Source organism: Seriola dumerili, unplaced genomic scaffold (genome assembly GCF_002260705.1).
Source record: "Seriola dumerili isolate Sdu_G_001 unplaced genomic scaffold, Sdu_1.0 BDQW01004927.1, whole genome shotgun sequence".
Lineage (NCBI taxonomy): Eukaryota > Metazoa > Chordata > Actinopteri > Carangiformes > Carangidae > Seriola > Seriola dumerili.
The window spans coordinates 343,259-362,761 of NW_019179182.1; the positions used below are offsets into that span (position 1 = coordinate 343,259).

Here is a 19,503-nt window from a genome sequence, read left to right on the forward strand (position 1 = left end):
TCAGTGCACCGATTCAGCTGAGCCATCCAATATGTTAAAGACATTCCCCCAGAATGCATGGCTCAACAACCTTTCCTGGTTTCTCTTTTATTCTTACAGTTTGAGAGGAAATCGACAGTGAAGATGTTCCAGTTGCTGTTGCATTTTAAAACCTAAAAAACCTGAATGACACAATCATCCTTTAATGAACCAATCAGTCATGTTTGATGTTTTTTGACTTTGATAAAGGCTCTTTGAGGGTTCTTTTCTCTTTTAAAAATGTAACTAGCTAACAAAACACTGAAAGTGGCAATTCTATTTGGGATACCAGTCACTGGTCAGTAACAACAGTTTGATTCTAACCTTACACTACATTCCAATTGCAAGTTTCAATCAATTATTAACGCTCAAACTACAAGTACAAATCAGAACAGAACACAAGTTTATGAAAACCTTCAGTCTTGAGTAGATCCAAATAAAATGAGAAGTACATTTGTGAAAAAGGAAATTTAAACCTTCACTGCTTCTTAATCTCTTCATATACTAAACACAACCGACCGTGTCCAGTCTTACTGCATAAATGCTGTGGAGCAGACCAGATCATCTTCATGGACGTCTGACAGACACTTATGTTTTCTTCAGATGGCCAGGAGAATGTCAGATCTACACCACAAGAAGTCCATAATCTTTTGGTTTGTGTGTAAATACAAACTGGGATACTTTTGTTTCAGTAATAATTTTATCAACCAACACATAGTATTAAACTGGATTCACATGCTTCCAACGCTGAACATCTTAACTGTCTAACTGAAGCCTTCCACACTAAAAACCTGACTGTATTGCTACAGCAGATTTGTTTTTCTTGTCAGTTCCAATTCTGCCATTAAGCATTCAACAGTCCAGAGAATATTCTTCTCATCTCTCCCTTAGCTCTTAAAATCCTTTGTATTTTCATAAATTATGACATTTAGAATACATAACTGTGTTCCAAGTTCAAATGGAGGAACTATGGAGAACTCATGAAACTGTAGATCTGGGTGCTTGTCAATCTACAACAAACAATTTAACACTAAAACAAATTGCCAAGGACAGAAAGGGCTTTGGCCAAGTTTCAATTTTGTTTCTCCATCCTTCATTCAAAGATGATTTAGAAAAAACACCACAAGAGCAATTCCAAAGGCTTTAGTGAAATCACAAGAAAGCTGTCTGATTGTCTTTAATGTCAAACAACTTCACAACGGGAAGGGGTTTTTTGGCAATGATGAAAGCAAAAAGAAAAAAATATGTTTTAAGTGCAGATGCCTTTAGATGAAGATCTGTTGATCTTCATCTAAGATCTGTTGATCTTCATCAATGTTCAGTTGAAGTTGGTGAAATGGAGTCTAAAAGTAGCACACTATGTGATGAAGCAATCTGTCTTGTTTTGCTCTATACAACAAGTGGGACAGAATCCAACTCCAGTCAACCTCCAATTGAACAAAAGTGGGAAAATTAGGTTTTGAGATATTTCCAAAGACATTTTTGATTATTTTAATAGCTCCAGAGATGATCCTTTGTGTTGAAGTTTGTTATTTATTGTTTAGTGTTTATTATCATTATTATTATTATTATTATTATTATTATTATTATTATTATTATTATTATTATTATTAATCGACCCGCAGATGTCTTTAACTTTTAACTGAGACTGGTTCCTTTTGCTTCCTGTCTTATGAAGCTCAGTTGCATGGAAGCTCATTTCCGCCACGGGAAAGACAAGATATGTTAGGAATAGCAAACATACAATTACTCTTGGCAAGTCAACTTTAAGGGATTAGAAGTCAAAGGTCTGACTGGTTTTTACAGTCATTTTTTTTTTTTGATTTACTAAACCAAAACTAAGATTTACTAAATTAAGACATAATTATGACTTACATACTAATGCAAACTTAGATGAACTAATTCAACATTATGAAAGTAAAAATATTGGCTTACTTTGTCACAATTGTGAAATATTAAGTCAAAATTACGTGATTTAACTGAAAAATGGGAGACATGAGTAAAAGCTTGAGACTGAAGTAGTCAAACTCATAACACAGGTTCTTTGGACTTCACATATTATAATTTTGACTTCCTTCATTGTTTAAACTATCTCACCATTTTCATTTAGAAAGTTGTAATTTTGACTTTCCATGAGTATTTTTGTTTTGTTATTTCTAACTATTCATCTGTTTATATCATCTTTTTTTCCTGGCAGAAATGGGCTCCCACACCGTGGTAATGCCAGTCCTTATTGGATGTGACAGTGAGCTGTATTGTTTGTTCCTATCTTAAAGTGTCCCAAAAACAAAACACATGCTCATTCTCTGTCATGATAGCAATTATTTGTTTTTCTGGTCCAAGAATTCACCTTCTTCTAGTCTTTCTTTTTGAAGGCCCTTCCACCAACCAGTTCCACACTTCACTTCACTAGGAGTCTGCTCACTTTTCTGCAGCTAGATTTGTTAATTGAAAATATGACAAGAAATCTCTAAAGACTTTCAGTTTGGTATTTTCCATGCTGCCAGTAACTCCTGATTATCCTCATCAGGAGTAGCACAGAAGAGATGGCTGCTATCACACTTTTCAGTGACATCTTCATTGAGACACTTCACCAAGACCAAATTTTTTTTCTGCAACCAGCGCACTGGATGAAATCAGACACTAACAGTGAATTTTAAGGTTTAGTTTCTTTAGGTGTAAGGAGGAGGAGGATTTTAAAAAGTCGGCAAATTTTTGTTTAAAATGTGAGATTCTAAAGAGCCTTCATCTCGCTTCAACTTTCTCAATATTTTCCTGGAGTAAAATAGAATTTTTGGATAGCTTTCTGTTTTTCATGAAACTATTAAGGGGCTTCAAAAAGTTGATCTTTTGAGGGTAATGTAAAACCATGACCAATTTATTTCTTTTATTTTAAGAATTTAAGGTCATAGATGAAATGCTTCAACTTAACCAAGCCCCCTCAAAAAGTATCTATCCTGTGTTCTTCCGCAACAAGAAATCTTTTTTTGAGTTTATTTTTGTATTTGATGGTCTGAAGGATGAGCGCTGGATTAAATGCTTCAGGTGTTTTAACATGTGTTGCATTTTGTTTCTGTCTTGGTGGCTTAGGACATCCACTTAGTTTACGAAGTTTTGACTAGGTCGTAGACGTAAATGAGGAAGTCGTCGTCGAACTTAATGAAGTAGACGGAGGGTTTTGCCTCCACCTGGTGAATGACCATGCCCGTTCGTTTGCCGCCATCCTCTTTGGCGTACTCAACCTGTTTACCCACCAGGCTATCGACCACCTCACCAGGTTCCCTCTCCGTCGGGACACTGTCGTCTACAGAGACACGGAAAGAGAGACGTTACCACTGATCTTATTGTCAAACTTACTTGGTTTTTATGCTTCTACTAAAACAGAGAAAAACAAAGACCGATTTAAAGAAACAATTTTGGAAAATGCGTGTTTGCCATCTTACACAGGGATACAGGAGATCATCAAGTAAAACTGAAAACATGAAATGAAAAACTTACTAAAAATAAACACTAATACATTTAGATAACAATACATTTACAATACAATTAATAAAATATATACAATAAAATAAAAATACAGAAATAATAATAAACAATCAGAGCAAATATCAATGAAAAATGAATAAACAATGTGATGATAAAATATAAGTGTTCCTTTGTTAGGCATCAGAATTCAACTCATTCTGATAGTTTTTAATTACAACTAGAAAATTCCAGGGAAATTTTGAGTGCCACGGGGGCTGCTGCTGGGATGAGTACATGATTTATTTCAAGTGTTCAAAAGTCACCCTGATCATATTCTGGTTTGAAATGTCTTGACATAAAAGACTCTGATATAAAACAATGTCACATCCCTCCATCATGTATTATGTGGGAAATATCTCATATTCTGTGTTGTTTTTTTTAATAAAACAAGAGGCAACATGTCTTCAAACTGGCATTTAAAGGGTTAAAATCCTGAAAACTAATAAACATTTGGTAGGTTTGAGCAGAACTGAAGTGGTTTAAGAGATGTATGCAAAAAAAAAGCAGAAAAAAATATTGATATATGATGATTTTATAGCATTTTCTTTGTGTGTCCTTTTTTGGACGCAAGGAACCCCAGAGGGTACAAAATGTGTTACCAGTGTATAATAGACCTGTAACAGTAACTGACATTAGATTTTGAAAATATGTCAAAAAAGACACTTTCTTGCAGAAATCCATACCTTCAGCTGTAACACAGCCAAAATGATCAGCAAATCAAAAAAGAAAAGTGAAGAAAATGTCCAAAAAAGGACAGAGGGACCCCTGAGGGTTAATAAATCCCATGAACCGCTATTTAAATTACCACTATTATGTTTTTTTCGGGGCTAAATTTAACATTACTGGGGAGGAGAGCAACGCGACTAGAAGTGACAGCGAGAGAGGGCTAGTAGCTTCTCCTCTCCTCTGTCTCAGCGGAGACCGTCACAACTTCATTCACTCATTTAACAAAACAAAAAAAAAGCAACGAAGGAAGCAGTAAATGGACTTACATATTTAAGACCTAACTAAATGTAATTTAAGACCTAACATGCGGCTAATGTAAAGCTAGCGGAGCTTGGAGAGTTGGTTATCTGGTTGCTAGGCACGCACACACGCACACAGGTCAGGAGCTGCCGTTGCCATGGCAATGTGAAAATCTGCCCAGAATTTGGCTTCTACATGGCTTAAAACAATTGCAAATTATGAGAAAACCGTTACTTCTTTTCAAAAACCGAAAACACCGTGACAGACACTGAAGCCAGAAGTTTCTTACAGTCTCTATTTTATTCAGATATTCCTTAAAATGAGTGAGTAAGCTCAGTGCGAAGACAGAGTGAGATTCTTTTGAAAAAAAAAAAAAGACGATTACATTAAGTGTCAATGAGAGTGAGACAGGTATTGCTGCCGGACTCGGCACCCCATTTAAATTTTGTGCAGACCCTGCCTGTCAAAGTTACATTTTATGAATCCCAACAACTATGTCTACATTTTCAGAAAAAATTATTTGTCTCCTTTTTACGGTTTGGCCGTGAGCTCGAGTTAAAAATAAAAATAAAGGTTATTTTTTACTGCTTCACGCACTCTAGCCAACTGACGCTGTCACTCTAACTTTGAAGAAAAAGTGATTTGCACCTCCCCTTTGAGTGCTCATAGTTTGAAAAGTTTATATATGATGATTTGAGAGAGCATAAGTTTTCCTCTGTTTTATAGTTTGAATCACATTTCTACGTGCAGGTATGAGAGAGCTGGGTGACTCAGAAAAAATGTGAAATTTTGTAGAAAAAATTTGAAATTTTGTGGGTTTTTAAAGAAAATTCCAATGCATTCCTAATGCATTATTTATTCCCAGTATTTTTGGAATAACTTTGGGAAAAATTGGAATTTTAACACCAAAAGTCATAGCACCTCTTTCGGGATCAAGATGCAAGTTTTGATGTATATATTACTGGGGGTTTCTCAAAGCTGCGAGACGAGTTACGCGCCAAAATTTGGCGGAAGAATAATAATAAGCCCGCTATTCTAGCTGTAGAGGAGTGCCTCGGAGCTGAGCACCCATGGCACTAATTAGCTGAGAATAATTCATTTAAACAGCAGAATTTTCCATAAAACAAAATATCACTGCACTACCATTCCAATGATATTGCATTATCACACAGCCGTAGCTGGGTGCCTTTAACATGGATAAAATCACTACCCAGATATAATCCAAATGTTCAAGACATAAAAAAAGGAGCATGTGCAGATTCTCAGTCATCCAGGTCATGGTATCTCAATGACTCACCTCAACAACCCTCAAGGATTTAAACACCCTACGAAAAGTTAACTGCCTGGAACAAATAAGTATAGTAGTAGTATAATCTCTAAAAAAAAGTTTTCTCACTGGAGTCAGGCATGATGCGGAGGTCCCCTTCTTTATAGTCATCCAGCAGCTGGTACATATAGAGGACCGGGTCTTTCTCGTAGGTGATATAGAACCAGGTGGTCATGATGGGAGCTCGGGCCAGCACCATCCCCCTCCACTCCTCCTTTGGACCTTCCTCCGTCTCAAACATGTGCTCCACTGCTTTACCTATCATGGCATCTGCCAGGCTGACATCTGTCAGACGGGATTTAGCTACAAGGACGAAAATAAATATTAATATCAATACATATTAATAGAAATATGTATACCATGTTAGCGCACCTTGCAATTATTGCATATTGCATCATTACCACTATCTGGACAAGAAATTATAAGTTTGTTCACAGGGCAGCGCCAGAGGAGATGTTGTTAGTCATCCTTGTCCACATGCTAACATGTTAGTAACATGTTAGTAACATGTTAGTAACATGTTAGCTAACATGTTACTAACATGTTACTCAATAATTAGCTAACATGTTAGTAACATGTTAGTAACATGTTAGCAAGTTATTGAGGTCTACCAGCATTAACAATCTAATTTATTATCATTCAGTATGTTATGTTTTGTGGACAGTCAGTGTGATTCAACTTGCAGTTCAGTCTTACCCAGTCTGTCAGGGAGCACCTCCAGTCCCTGAACTCTCTCGTCTTTATGAAGCTCCAGACCATAAACACAGTCAAAACCATCATACTTTATCAGATAGAGAGCCGGGTTCACTGGCACCTGGTTGAAATACATACAGCTGAAAACACTTGCACCTCTATCCACAAATGTTTCCCTGTTTAATCATCTATCGCAACAACAATACACATTTTAGTTTGCTGAAAGCAGACACTAGTGTAGCAGTGAAGAAACAGAGCTCAGCAAAGGTGTATGCAGACAGAATGAACACCACATGTTTAATATGGACTGCCTGCCTTTGGTAGGACAGTATATCAAACGTGACTATAAAACAACTTCTGTGTCTGCGTGAACTCAACTCTTTGATTACCTGGTCGAGCACTGTTCCTTTCCAGATCACATGGCCTCCTCCCTCCTTCCACACGTGCTGGATCCTGCAGCCGACGATGTTGCGTCGAGGCTGTGACAGAACTTTGGTGGTCGGACCCAGACTACTCTTATGTTTCCTTCACAATGATGAAACAACAGTCAACATTATCTGCTTTGAGCCTATGTTTGTGCTTTGAGCTGCATCTGTTTGATGCCTTTATGTGGGAACAGACACATTATCTTTTATTCTAATCTCATGTTTCCTGATACAGGAAATTTGTAATTAAGTACTGTAAATTATGCTTATCATCTTAACTCACTTATGGGGATTCTTTTTCTTCATCATATTTGCAGAAACACCTGCATGCCCTGAGGAGAAAAACAAATCACAGCACATTTATCAAACACTACAAATTACAACTTTCTGCCAAAAAAAATGATGATGGTTTTGTGTGTTCTAGTCAGTTTACTACAGATCCTGAATACTTTATATTACTGCTGACCATTTTTAGAAGCATTTTAATAAAAGTAAAAAACTGCACACTGTTTGACATAGTACTGTTTTATACTGTCTGCTCTATGAACAAATATTATTTACACAAGTTCCATATTTATATACAATATATTGGTACATAGAGGCTAAATGTGACCATGGCTGAATATAAGGAATATTGCTATTTTTATTTTTGCTTTTGACACTTTTTTTTCAATCAAGCAGTTGTTTGTCACCCCACCAATTTAGTCTTTAGCTCTGCCAATATCAGCAATATAGCAGTGTTACGGGGTGGGGTACTATAGGTGATTAAAAAGACAAACAAAATCTGTCCATGGGCCATCCTAAAAACCATCTGCCAGACAAACTACAATAACGTGTGGAGACAGAAGTTATTGTCTTTTCACCTGTAGCGTGTCTGCAGAGGCAGATTTTTACCTTGACAGTAAATACTATCAAGGTAAAAGTCAACTTCCAGAGACTTAAACGTACAGCTAAGAGATAAGCCACCACATGTAAGGTTTAGTCAACTTTATTTTTCCGTCAACACTGTTGTGCAGTAAAACAGTTGTGAGCAGAGCGCCTTAGGCATGTGTTCGTGGACACTTTAAAAGGACCACACTGTACCATAGTAAATGCTATCTGCTTGGAACTTCTATTACTGACAACCATTTTCCAATTCATGCAAGTGGTGCTGTACTTTTAAATGTTTTTCCCCAACTCAAGCTGATTTTCTTAAAAATAAAATTAAAATCAACCAGAAAACAAATACTACCACCATGGAGAGACTGCAAGTTAAATGTACAACATGTTAATAGCTGCGTGTCCTGACAGTGAAGGTGACCCCGGACCTGTATCAGCTGTGTCCCTGTGTCCCGGAGTGTTCTTCATTCATCTGGAGGCAGGGAGGCAGCCAGGCTGCCAGCCACACAGCTACAACACAAACCTGTCCAGGGCTGAAACAACAGAGGGAGAAAAACAGCGAGCATGATATCTACTGTGAGGAACAACAAAGCATTATTTATTCACATTATTCATTACATTTATTATTCACTCTATTAATCTCTATTCTTCACTTGCCTATTTTAGACTGTATTTTATCCAATAAAAGTTCGTCTACAACAGTGAAATGGAAATCTGAAATAAGAATCAAGAAACCGAGTTGTTTTTGAAGCTTATTTAAACCTTTCTCTCTCTTATACTCTCTTATACTCTGACCGTGCCCTGAAAAAAAAGCTCCACACAAAGTAGCAGCTAGGCAGCATCAGGTGCTGTCTTAAACAGCGGGAGAGTAATCAGGAAGGTAAAAGAAAAGTTTTCTACTGTAGAGAACATTCACGTTTTTTGTAAGCATTGTCATTACTTTCCCACTGCGTCAGTTACATGATATATAAACATTTCCATTACAGACTGACTGTTTAGACAGCTTTTAATGTTTGTGAACTAGCATGCTAGCATGTCTACAGTGAGCATGTTAACATACATGTAAAATACTTCTCAATGTTATCATGATGACTTTTGTTGTGAAACATGTTAGTATGTTAATTCCCCAACCACTACCATGTTGCACTAACATGTGCAATATGCTAATAGTTAGTAAACAAGGTTTTACCCAGTCTCAAGTATTCAGCAATAGTGATGAGATGTTTAGCACTTGATTTTCAGGAATCGGGCTTCACGTCTGCAGGAAAAAACCAGGATCAAACCTGTGACAATAAAACACAATTCAACAAAACTGTGAGATGACTGATCTGACAACATTCTGCAGGGCCACAGTTATGTTTTATTTCTGTGACTTGCAGTGACTGATAATAAAATAAGTTAAAATTCAATATTTGTAGTGAAATTATACAATGTAGTGATATATACAATATCACCTGTCATATGAAGTTCCATACTTTAGTCATGTGATGATAACTGAGCTACTATAACTCTAAGAGAGGAAAAACAGACGGTGAGATGCAGCTGAAAGCTCTGGAAAAGCTAGCATTGAGACCTTGAGTTAAGATTTTTTGTCAAATATGAATCTCTTCAGTGAAAACATTCAGTTTGTTTCTGGTTTTGAACAGCAGGGGGCGGCATGTTGACTGATACAGTCAGCCAGTCTGCTCTGACAGTGAAGGTGTCTGATGAATTTTGATTCTGAAGCCTCTTTGTTTGACATTATTGCATTCTGCCCTGAACTCTGACTGCAGGTTGCATTATTCATCAGCAGGAAGGAATCATCAGACCATCCCTGTTTTATTTGTCACAGCTGTATGACAGATTTTATGAATAAGCCACAAACAATCCAGACAATAAACAAATGTTGTGCTTACGTACATATGTACTATACATGTATATTTAGCATTAGCACCAAAGTCTTGCCCTGCATTTGCCAGACATATTTCTTTTTTCTTTTACTGAAGATAAAATGTGAGTGTTTTTTAACCAGCGAGTGACCAAACTGTACCTTACAACTCATGGTGAAAAATGAAAAACAAAATGTGGATTTGTGAAAGAGAGCAGCACTGTAAATGCTGTAAACAGTTGTGAAAATAAAAACAGGACAGATTTGTGTAGAAAAACTAAGCTACAGCCTGTACCCACATCTTTAACAACTGACCAAACTGAGCCTGACTTCTGAAACCCACATCCAACCTGTGACCAAAAGCTGTATCTTTTCTTTATTTTTCATTGCTGAGAAACAAACTAGTGATGCATGGACATAATCGGCACAACCAAAGAGAGAAAAAGACAGAGACTAAAGAACTTTTTTATTTCAGTTTCAGTAACTTAAAATCATACAAACATATTCACAATTTTGCCTGTTGTTTTTTCCATTTTCAGCTGTATCTACTTTATTTATAAATAACTTAACACGGAAAAAGGGGAAAAGAAGAAAATGAGGTGGTATGGATGTATGTATATATGTATATGCACATACAGATAGGATGAAATGGGGAAAATTCTATATATATGATCCAGATTATGTAGAGGGATGCAGATCATTTCACTCTATTAGTATAACTCAGGGTTCCAGCTTCAAATAAATATATCTTTTTGGAGTCTCAAGGAATTATTATTTATTTGTTCCATGTGGTAAATTTTCCATACCTTCTCAGTCCATATACTGTATGTTGGGGACTCAGGTTTCAGCCACTTAATCATGATACATTTAATTGCTGCTGTAAGCAATATTTGTAAAACATACTTTATTTTGCTCTTCCATCATTGCCTTCAGGTATTAGGCCCAATAGTGCCACCTTTGGACTGTGAAATTTTGGTGAAATACTTAAAGACCTCTCCCCAAAATATTCTTAATTTAGGTCATAACCAGTATATGTGTGTACCATATTCTATTTGAACATGTTAAGCCCATTTTAGCCACTATTTCAGGCGTCCAAAAAAATCTCGTGATAAAAATCTCACAATTACCATTCTCATAATTTGTCCATTTGAATTCCCTTCATGTATTTGAGTTGGTTATTAGATGTGATCCAGTGCATATTTCTTCCCAAATAACCTGTGGTTTATTCAGCAATAAATTTAATAAAAAATGTAATTCTTTGTTTTTGTTTTTTTTTTGGCAAAATGCCAAGACTTAACTGTTTCTCCAATGTGAATATTGCTACTTCTTTTTGCAAGAAGTTATGTGCAAGGTAGGCTTCTTTAACATACAGCAAGTCCAGGATCCTGTCTCCACAAACTGAGTTAGAGTGGAAGAGTCCGGTGTCAGGTAGAAGCACCCACAGATTATCAGGAAAGGACTGGAATGCATCTCTGGAGGCCTGCCAGTATACAGAAGGATGGACGTCACACACAGGGGTGCCAGGTTAGGGGGGGGGGGGGGGGGGGGGTATAAACAACAACCAGGACGGTATGTGAGAACTCCCTGGGGATGTAGCGTGGACGTAGCCCCATGGCTGACAGTTCAATATCTGGACTGCAGAAATGTTCCTTTATGGCAGTGTGACCAGGGTGGCGCCATCTGTTGTTAATAAAAGCAACAAGCCCACCACTTCTTCTTCTCTCAGCTCTCAGATTTATTCCTGTCTGTCCGATCCGTCTGAAGGCCGTAGCCATGTTTTTGTGAAAAACATAACACTGCAGTCCCTCAGATTCCTCACTAGGGCCACTAGATCATCTATCTTATTGTCAAGTGATCTCACATAGCCGTGATGGAAGACGGGAGATATGCTCCATCAGTCTCTGTTGTCTGGACCCAGTACTCTTCGCTTATTGCCTCATTCCTCCTCTGCATACTCTGTGTGTTATCCTGCTGATTTCTGTAGGGATGTTAATTGTTCTGGTCGCCATGCCAGTTGGCTTCAGTGCAATCAGCTGGTCCTTGGTGTAAACAATGTAACCGTGGAGTTGCTGCACAATGGTAGTGTAGCTGAATGACATCATTCAAAAGGGTAGTTGAATGAAAGAAATAATTCCACGGTGAAAAAAACAGACTAGAATTTTCTCTACTAGTACATTTGGAGAGGGTGCAGCTTGAGTAAATTACTAGTAAATACTTAATGACAAAGGAAGAAAGAAAAAAGAAAGAAAAAAGAAAAAATGAGCAGGAGCAACTGCAACAGACTGCATGCACAGTCAGCACATGCACACAATTTAAAAGAATGTAATGCAATAAAAAATACTGAAAAGAAATGTGTCAGTATATTTTCAATTCTCAACCCTTATTTTAAGTGGTGCAACAAATGTTTGGTGCAGGGTTTCCATGGGTTGTGACTCAAACACTCCTGTTCACTGCTGGTTACCTGCAGAAGAAACTAACCTATCAGAAGCACAAGAGACATTTTGCAGTGTTTTGCTGCAGCTGGTGGTGATTTCCCTCCTGTTGCTCAGCAACACATGATTAGTCATCATGTTGTCATGAGGGCCTGAGCAGTGCTGGACAGGAACAACTAAACGTCATTCTGTCCAGTGTGTAACTTCAATTTACTGGAACCACAGAAGATGAGTCTCGTACCAAACTGAGGGAAGAGGTAGATTGTTCTTTGCACACACACACACACACTGTACTGGTATTTTAAGGATCCCTGGACTGAAAAATGTACCAAATACAGGATGTTTCACTGTGTCTCCCCTAAAACATCTGGATCACATCAAGTCCCAGCATTGCCCAAACTGTTAAGACTGTCAGACTTCAGCTCTGTGGAATAACAAGTACAATAAAGCTGACATGTGTTTTGTACTTTAACAGTGACTCTGACAATTCTTTTAAATGGGTTTCTGTATTTAAAAAGTGTTTGCACCCCAGTCTGTTTTCTCTGGATTAAAGTCAGGTGGAAACTTTTGATGTTTACGAAAAGTCACATCTCAGTCTTAAAAAATCTACTACCAATTTCACTTTTAATTCAATCTGCTTTAAATCATTTTGCAGAATGATTGGTTGGCTGTGTTTTAGTACTCGGCTGCTTACCAGATATTATTCATTTGACATACAATTGCAAGCAAACTGAAGCTAGCAAATTAAAACTATAAAATGCAGAAAAATCAACTTTTAAACCAATTTCTGCAGTAATTTAGTCAGGCCTGATGCCTATGGCAGCTTCCGCTGGGTGGGTTGTAAGATTTCCCTGTAGATCAGACTCCAGTTGACCTTTGCTTTGATTTGGTTACAAGTTGGAAAAGGGGGCGTAGCTATCAGTAAACTGGAGCATTCAAATCATCTTTCAATAACTTCTACAAAAAATCTGTACTTAATTCATTACTTTATTGACAGAAATAATGAAAAGATGCAGCATATGTAAAAAACTGTGCCAAACCAGGCTCTGTGTTAAAAAATAAAGGTTTTCACTGCTCTCAGTCTTCACTTTGACAGCTGTTTTAGTCCAGTTTCTTTTATTTATTTCCCTTTTATTCTAACTGCTTTTCTCTGTCAATAAATGAGATGCTAGTTTGACCACCGCCTAGCTAACTGGTAAAAAAATAAATAAAAACATATATATATATTGTCATTATCTGCACTGATAACGACCAAGCAGGTTCTGCAGGGCCAGCGTCAGCCATGTTGTTCGCTTTTTTCACTCACTATTATTTACAGCTCCAGATCAGGTGAAAAGGGGCGGATAGGGGTCTTTGACAAGCGGACAACGGGGGGACTGTCCGACAGCATTTCTGCGGAAAAAGCAGAAATATCCCAGACAGAAAGACAGCAGCAGACTGGGTTAAGTCTCCCCCCGCCCCTCCCCCGCAAGACCAACCGTCGGCGGGAGAACGCAATTGACAAAACGAGCGCTCAGTGTGTGTTGTTTTGGCTGTTTACCTGCGGGCCAACTAGCTAGCTAACAGACAGGTGCATGTTTGTTTCTGTCTTACCGTTATTGTTTTTTTTTAAATGGAGGTCGAAGGGGACAGCAGCGGGTTTTCTCGCCTCCTGCTGTCTGTCCACAGAGCCCGTTTCGACTTCACAGGAACCAGCAGAGACTCCTCGGCCATCTCACCGTGGAAAGTTAAGTTAGACACAAGGAAACGTTAGACGTCCGGTCAAGCCTTTCACAATAAAAGAGCTTGTGCCTGCGATTAGACTAATTACATGAGAATACATTTTCCAAAATATATAACATAAGAAGGGACGGTTCGTGTCGTTTTATCACTAATTTTAGACATCTTTAAGAGAACATCTAAAATCAGCAATATTTTTTAATTTATTGTGTTCAGTTGTCTTCCCCAGAGCCAAATGGATATCACTTTTATCTCTGTGCATCCAGTACATCGATCTGGGACATGTTTGGCCTATCTTAGCACAAAGACTGAAAGCAGGAAGAAACCTTTTTGTATAACGTACATTTCAAAAGGAAAAATACTCCCACCAAATATAATATCCTAAGTACTGAAAAGGGTAAAAACGAGACATGGTTCTAGCAGGTGTTGGTGTTGGAGCTTTTTGTTCATCAGAACCTTAAATTGATTTGTAGAGCTAAAAAGATTTAGCAGAATCAGCCAATAAATAAATTGATTAATGATTAATTAATCCCAAAAGGGCAAATATGAATGAAGTAATGAAAACAGTCATTTTAAAATCATAGATTAGTTAAGGAAATCTTTTTTTTTTTTTTTGTGCCTTTGTTTTTTTTTTGTTTTTTTCTTAATAGTTTGGTGCTTTGTATTTATATATTAATTTGTATTTGTCAACTTCAGTGAATTTTAAAAAGTCTAGAAGCACTATAAGGTTGATAAAAATATACAATATACATACAAAACAAACCCTGAGATATACTGGGAACAAATATGGAAGAGGCGAGAGGGAAGTTAACATAAGGTCAAACCAAAGACGAAAGACGAAAGACGAAAGACCGAACCTTTATTTTACTTTATCGCTTCACTTCCGGTCATATTGCTGTGAGCATGACGCACTTCACTTTCTCTCCCCGCCCCTGCCTCTCTCTGCCAAATAGTGCAACTGAAAGGAAATACACGGACACAGACTGGCGCATTACGCTGTTTTTCCTTGCTTAATAGTGGTCCATCCTGGTGTTGAATGCGACAGTGGAGGAGACAGACAGAAAGAGACAGACAGACAAAAATGAAACACACAGATAGCACAAAGGGCAATCAGACAGATGTAACAGTTCAGCCAGTTAATTAGGCTAGATAATAAATTGAGATATGATAAAGGCAGTATATTGACAGTTATTAAGCATTTTCTTATTTTATTCCTCCCGTCGCAAATGTGATTCAGTTAAGAGTTTATTGTGCCTTCATATTCTGTTGGATTGATCAAAATAACACCATACCATATTGTGGATAAAAAAAAATTCAGTCTTAAATTAACACACAGTCATGCAGTTGTGTGTGTGTTTTATAAACTTGTAAAAACAGAAAAAAAGGTTAATTCTAGAAAAATTCACATGAATAGTTTGTTAGCTTGTGCAGCAAATGCTGAACTGAGTTTCTGAATGGTTATGTGACAGTAACCAGTGATGGGGCCACCTTTAATAGTGGTGGTAAGATTGAGACCAGCATCAGCTTTTGGGTGGCACAGTGGAGAAGTGTATGCATTCACCAAAGAAAAAAAAGGAGACTTTATCTTGTAATTATTCCATATTTCATATTTATTAGAAAAGATCTCATACTCAATTTTATCCTACTTTCTTACTGTTACAAAACAATATTGTAATGGTCACAAAGTTGCTAACGAATATTGTCAGGTGTGGTCTTAGTACTCTGAACAAGACTAGGTCTATATGGCTGGACCACGTATGGTCGATGTGTGAAATTGAGGATGTAGCTCTTACTCACATTACTGGTGTATCTCTTCTATGGAAAGTAGCTAAGGTTTGTCCAAAAATTTGCTAGATTTGTTGCTAGGTGGTTTTTTGAAAAAACAACTCTGGTGGCTATAAATGCTCCCCCAAAGAAAGTGTTTGTGCCAATTCATTTTGAAAGAGCAATGGCGAATGGGAAAACTCCAACTCAGTCATGTTGCATTCGGCTGACCAATGGTGGAATTATAATCACTCAACTCTATAATTCAATCAGCCAGTCGGTCACAGACATTCCGCGATTACAGGGTTAGCCCCGCTGTTGCGGTTGAGCCAAAAACCTGTACATCATAGGCCTCAAAGCCCTTGACGCCCAAGACAAAGCAGAATTGCCAATGATCTCAAAGATTTATTCATTTATTTATTTATTTTACAAAAATAAGAAAAAAATAGCCCTGAATCTATTAATTAGTCATTCCGATCATGCACTAAAGCCTTTGAAAATAACATGATATACAGTAGTTGATCAAAAACACTAGTATGTTTTGGGTTCTCTGTGTCATTCAAGCAGCAGGGCCCGTATTCACAAAGCATCTTAAGACTAAAAGTAGCTCCTAACTTGCTGATTTAGGAGAAACCCCTAAAAATAATGGGCGTTGAAGGGATATGTTATGTTTGCAACTGTATGCATTGTATGATTAAAAAGGCAAATCAGCCTTGAACTGATGATTATGGCTGTTTATGAACATTGTGACACTGATTGCCGTTTGAGATTGCAGAATGATGTGAAGGGACAGACAAGAAAGTACAAGTATGACATGTTTAGATAACAGGTTCAGGTCAGAGTGGTGTGAAGAGAGAAGAGGCGGAGTGACCCTGTTATATAGAGAATGTGTGTATAAGAATGAATGACTGAAACAAGGAAGGACTGCACGCTGCTTAGACAGGCGAGGAGAGCCGTGTGAGTCCAGAGCTCTGTAAGCAATCTCAAACTTCTATGCTTGGCTATACTTTTAATAAATTAGACATGTTGAACTTTAAATCTGTGTCCTGCATACTTCATCAAACGAACACGCGAGTCCGGTTTTGCTGCAAAATAATAGTGGACTCAACAGCGTGTCACTCCTAACTTTAGGACTACTAATTTTTCTGACTAAGAGTGGTTCACAAAGCCACTAAAAGTAGCACCTAAGTCTGGGAGAAGTAAGAAGCACTCGAGAGGACTCACTAACTAAGACCAAATCACAAAGAATCTTAAAGAGCTGCTGTCATTCCACGTCACAGTGTTTTGGAAACCTTAAATGATGCTGAATTACTTAAAAGATACGACTCAATCACAAGGGAATAATGATTGTTGTTGAGTTTGTGAGAGATGCAATAACATCTCCTACCAACTGAAACAACCCAATCAGTGTGGAAATGAAAGTGTTTGGCAACACTGCGCTACTTGGCAACAGAGAAAAGCTGATCTATTCACCAAACAATAAATGCACTCTGACCTGACATCATAGGACAATTCATACGATTTCTTTTAGATAACAACTACAGAGAAATAAAGCAGCCTCATGGTTGGTCTGCCTGCTGTGATCGGTGCCAGAGATGGAACACATGTAAAAATTATTGCACCTTCACAAGATGAGGAGGTATCTGTAAACAGGAAAACATAATCACACCATCAAGACATAGGTTGTATTCAATGCTACTTACAGTTATAAACATTGTTGTACATTGTCAAGGATCTACACATGATTCATGGATCTTAAAGGAGAGTGACCTGAGGCAGCTGTTTGAAAGGAATCATGTTCCAGCTGGATGTCACTTGGTGGGGGACAGTTAAAATCTTCTCACACCTCAACCCACAGCTGGGACAACAGCTACACTACAACAGGCTGCCAGTTAGGTTTATAAGGTAGTGTATGACAAGTTAGTTTTTTTTGTTTTTCCTTTGAGAGAATTGAATATAAGTTTTTATAGTAAAATTGAATTCTCCTGGGTCGACACAAACATTATCATACAGATTACATGAATTTCCCCTAGGGGATAAATAAAGTATGTACATATCTATCTATCTAGCATTTTGGAGAATGCACTACTTTTGTAAACAGTACTTAATCTGTTATTATTTTATTTGTATTTGTTTAATTCTCAGTGGACTTTTTTATTATTACTGCTGGATGTTGTGCATGTGTTTTCACCGGCACAGACAGTCTTTCATCAACCAATCGCTGTGGTTCCTGCAAGCTAGCTCGTCCATGAAAATTGATGTCAGCCATAGCAACGGAGTCACACTCTTAGTTTAGGAGTTTTCGCTTTTCCTCACTAATAGTTGGTCTCAGCAGCTTTGTGAATAGGACTTAGGAGAAAACTTTTAGTTAATAACTTTTAGCGTGACTTAGGGGTATTCTTAGTGGTAAGATAAAATGCTTTGTGAATACAGGCCCAGGTTGGTGCAGGGGGCCCTTTAGCTGTTAACGTTGCACTTAAGCCTGCATCGCCACTTGGGGTCAGCACTGATATATTTCATGTACTAAATTAATATGGTGAACTTTAAATTAGCAAACAGCTGCTGAATTAGTAGATTAGTAGTTAAATTATCAGTATCATTCATCTGGAGATGTGTTTGTGTCCACCTGATGAATTTATGTCCAGTATAACATAAACTGAAACTTCCAGGTTCTGTTCCAGAAGGTTAAAATATCCCATTACACCAATAACTATATATCTAGCCTTTGTGATGTCACGAGAGGGTGTGTCCTGGGTGGTAAATACATTCCTCTCCAATGGCTGCAATCAGCCCCCATAACAAGTCGAGGAATGCTCTGTCCCCCCCTGGTGGCAGGGAAGAGACTACAGGAGCAGAAATGACCCACTTAGCACAGCTGAGAAGGATTGAGGCTGATTCACTGCTGGAACACAGCCTACAAAAAGCCCAGAGAGAGACACAGAGGGAGGGAGGTGTTTAGAGGATGCTGACTGCAGACTAGTGGGTAATGTGTTCAAGGAAATATTCGATGGATGGTGAACTAATTTTGAGAGACATTTAAGTTGATTTGTTACTGGTTTTGATGTGACAAAAAGTCCTGTTTTTGTTGATAACTTTGGGAAAATCTCAGTAAAAGATTTGATTTGTTTTGAAACGCTTTGTGTTGTGGTCTTCTTGATGCCCATGCCAGACATTCTGTGAGTCAAACCTCCCATGACATCACACCTTGGAACAGAACCTTTCTCAACAGAATGTTGTGTTGCTCATATATTTATGTTTGTTCTGTCTTTTAATGAATACCATTTCTCATAACCCTTAGACACTTATGGGGTCAACAGGAGAGGCAAGTCTGGGTGTCATCTTGCTCAGACATGTCTTTAATAACAGCAGGACAGAGAGGACTAGATGCTGTAGAAGATTACAATTAGAAAGTTAAAAAATTGACATTGAAGACAGCATTGGTGATGAAACCAGATAAATACCCATGTTGCTGTTGTTGTAGTTTCTTCATGCAGGCTGTAGTTTTTTCTCTGCCCATAAAGTAATCGTTGTTTAGCTTTGCTAAAATCACAGTGTTTTCAGCTTCTTAGAGCAGCTGCTGTAGTGGTGCTGATTTGTCTCAGAAAATGGAAAATAAATTCCAGAACCAGGCTTAATTTTTTCAGAAAGACAGATGAAGTAAATGCTAAATGAAAGATTGCATTGAGTTACTGAAGCTATAGTGGCACAGAGGCTAGCCTGGACATGATAAGAAATATCAGGCTCTGTAGGTAGCTACATTTAGCGCTATGTTCAACAGCTAGTCTCTTTGTCTGCTGTTTGGTTCTGAGTGCAAGGGTTTTTAGCTTTGTTGCTGAAAACAGCTGCCTGCTGCATCTAAAAACGATGTGATGAGAGAACACGAGCTGA

At 37.8% G+C, this 19,503-nt stretch overlaps 1 protein-coding gene across 1 annotated transcript; it reads right to left on the minus strand.

Annotated features, from left to right (window-relative positions):
* Nucleotides 1-1,827: 1,827 nt before the first annotated feature.
* On the minus strand, nucleotides 1,828-13,841 carry LOC111239833 (spindlin-1-like). The gene is made up of 8 exons (XM_022769751.1): nucleotides 13,726-13,841; nucleotides 9,023-9,116; nucleotides 8,262-8,366; nucleotides 7,238-7,286; nucleotides 6,919-7,054; nucleotides 6,533-6,650; nucleotides 5,906-6,139; nucleotides 1,828-3,322 (listed from the first exon to the last, which is right to left on the minus strand). Exons 3-8 carry the CDS (start codon nucleotides 8,299-8,301, stop codon nucleotides 3,123-3,125), a joined length of 777 nt encoding a protein of 258 aa, XP_022625472.1. The 5' UTR covers nucleotides 8,302-8,366; nucleotides 9,023-9,116; nucleotides 13,726-13,841; the 3' UTR covers nucleotides 1,828-3,122.
* Nucleotides 13,842-19,503: the final 5,662 nt, after the last annotated feature.

What these genes read in the sequence shown, in the direction of transcription:
- LOC111239833 (XM_022769751.1), bottom strand. Translation starts at nt 8,301, where the DNA reads ATGAAGAACACTCCGGGACACAGGGACACAGCTGATACAG. An exon ending in AAGGAACAGTGCTCGACCAG is followed by an intron (nt 6,651 to 6,918) that starts GTAATCAAAGAG and finishes TATTTCAACCAG; the next exon opens with GTGCCAGTGAACCCGGCTCT. An exon ending in GGTGCTCCCTGACAGACTGG is followed by an intron (nt 6,140 to 6,532) that starts GTAAGACTGAAC and finishes TCGTCCTTGTAG; the next exon opens with CTAAATCCCGTCTGACAGAT.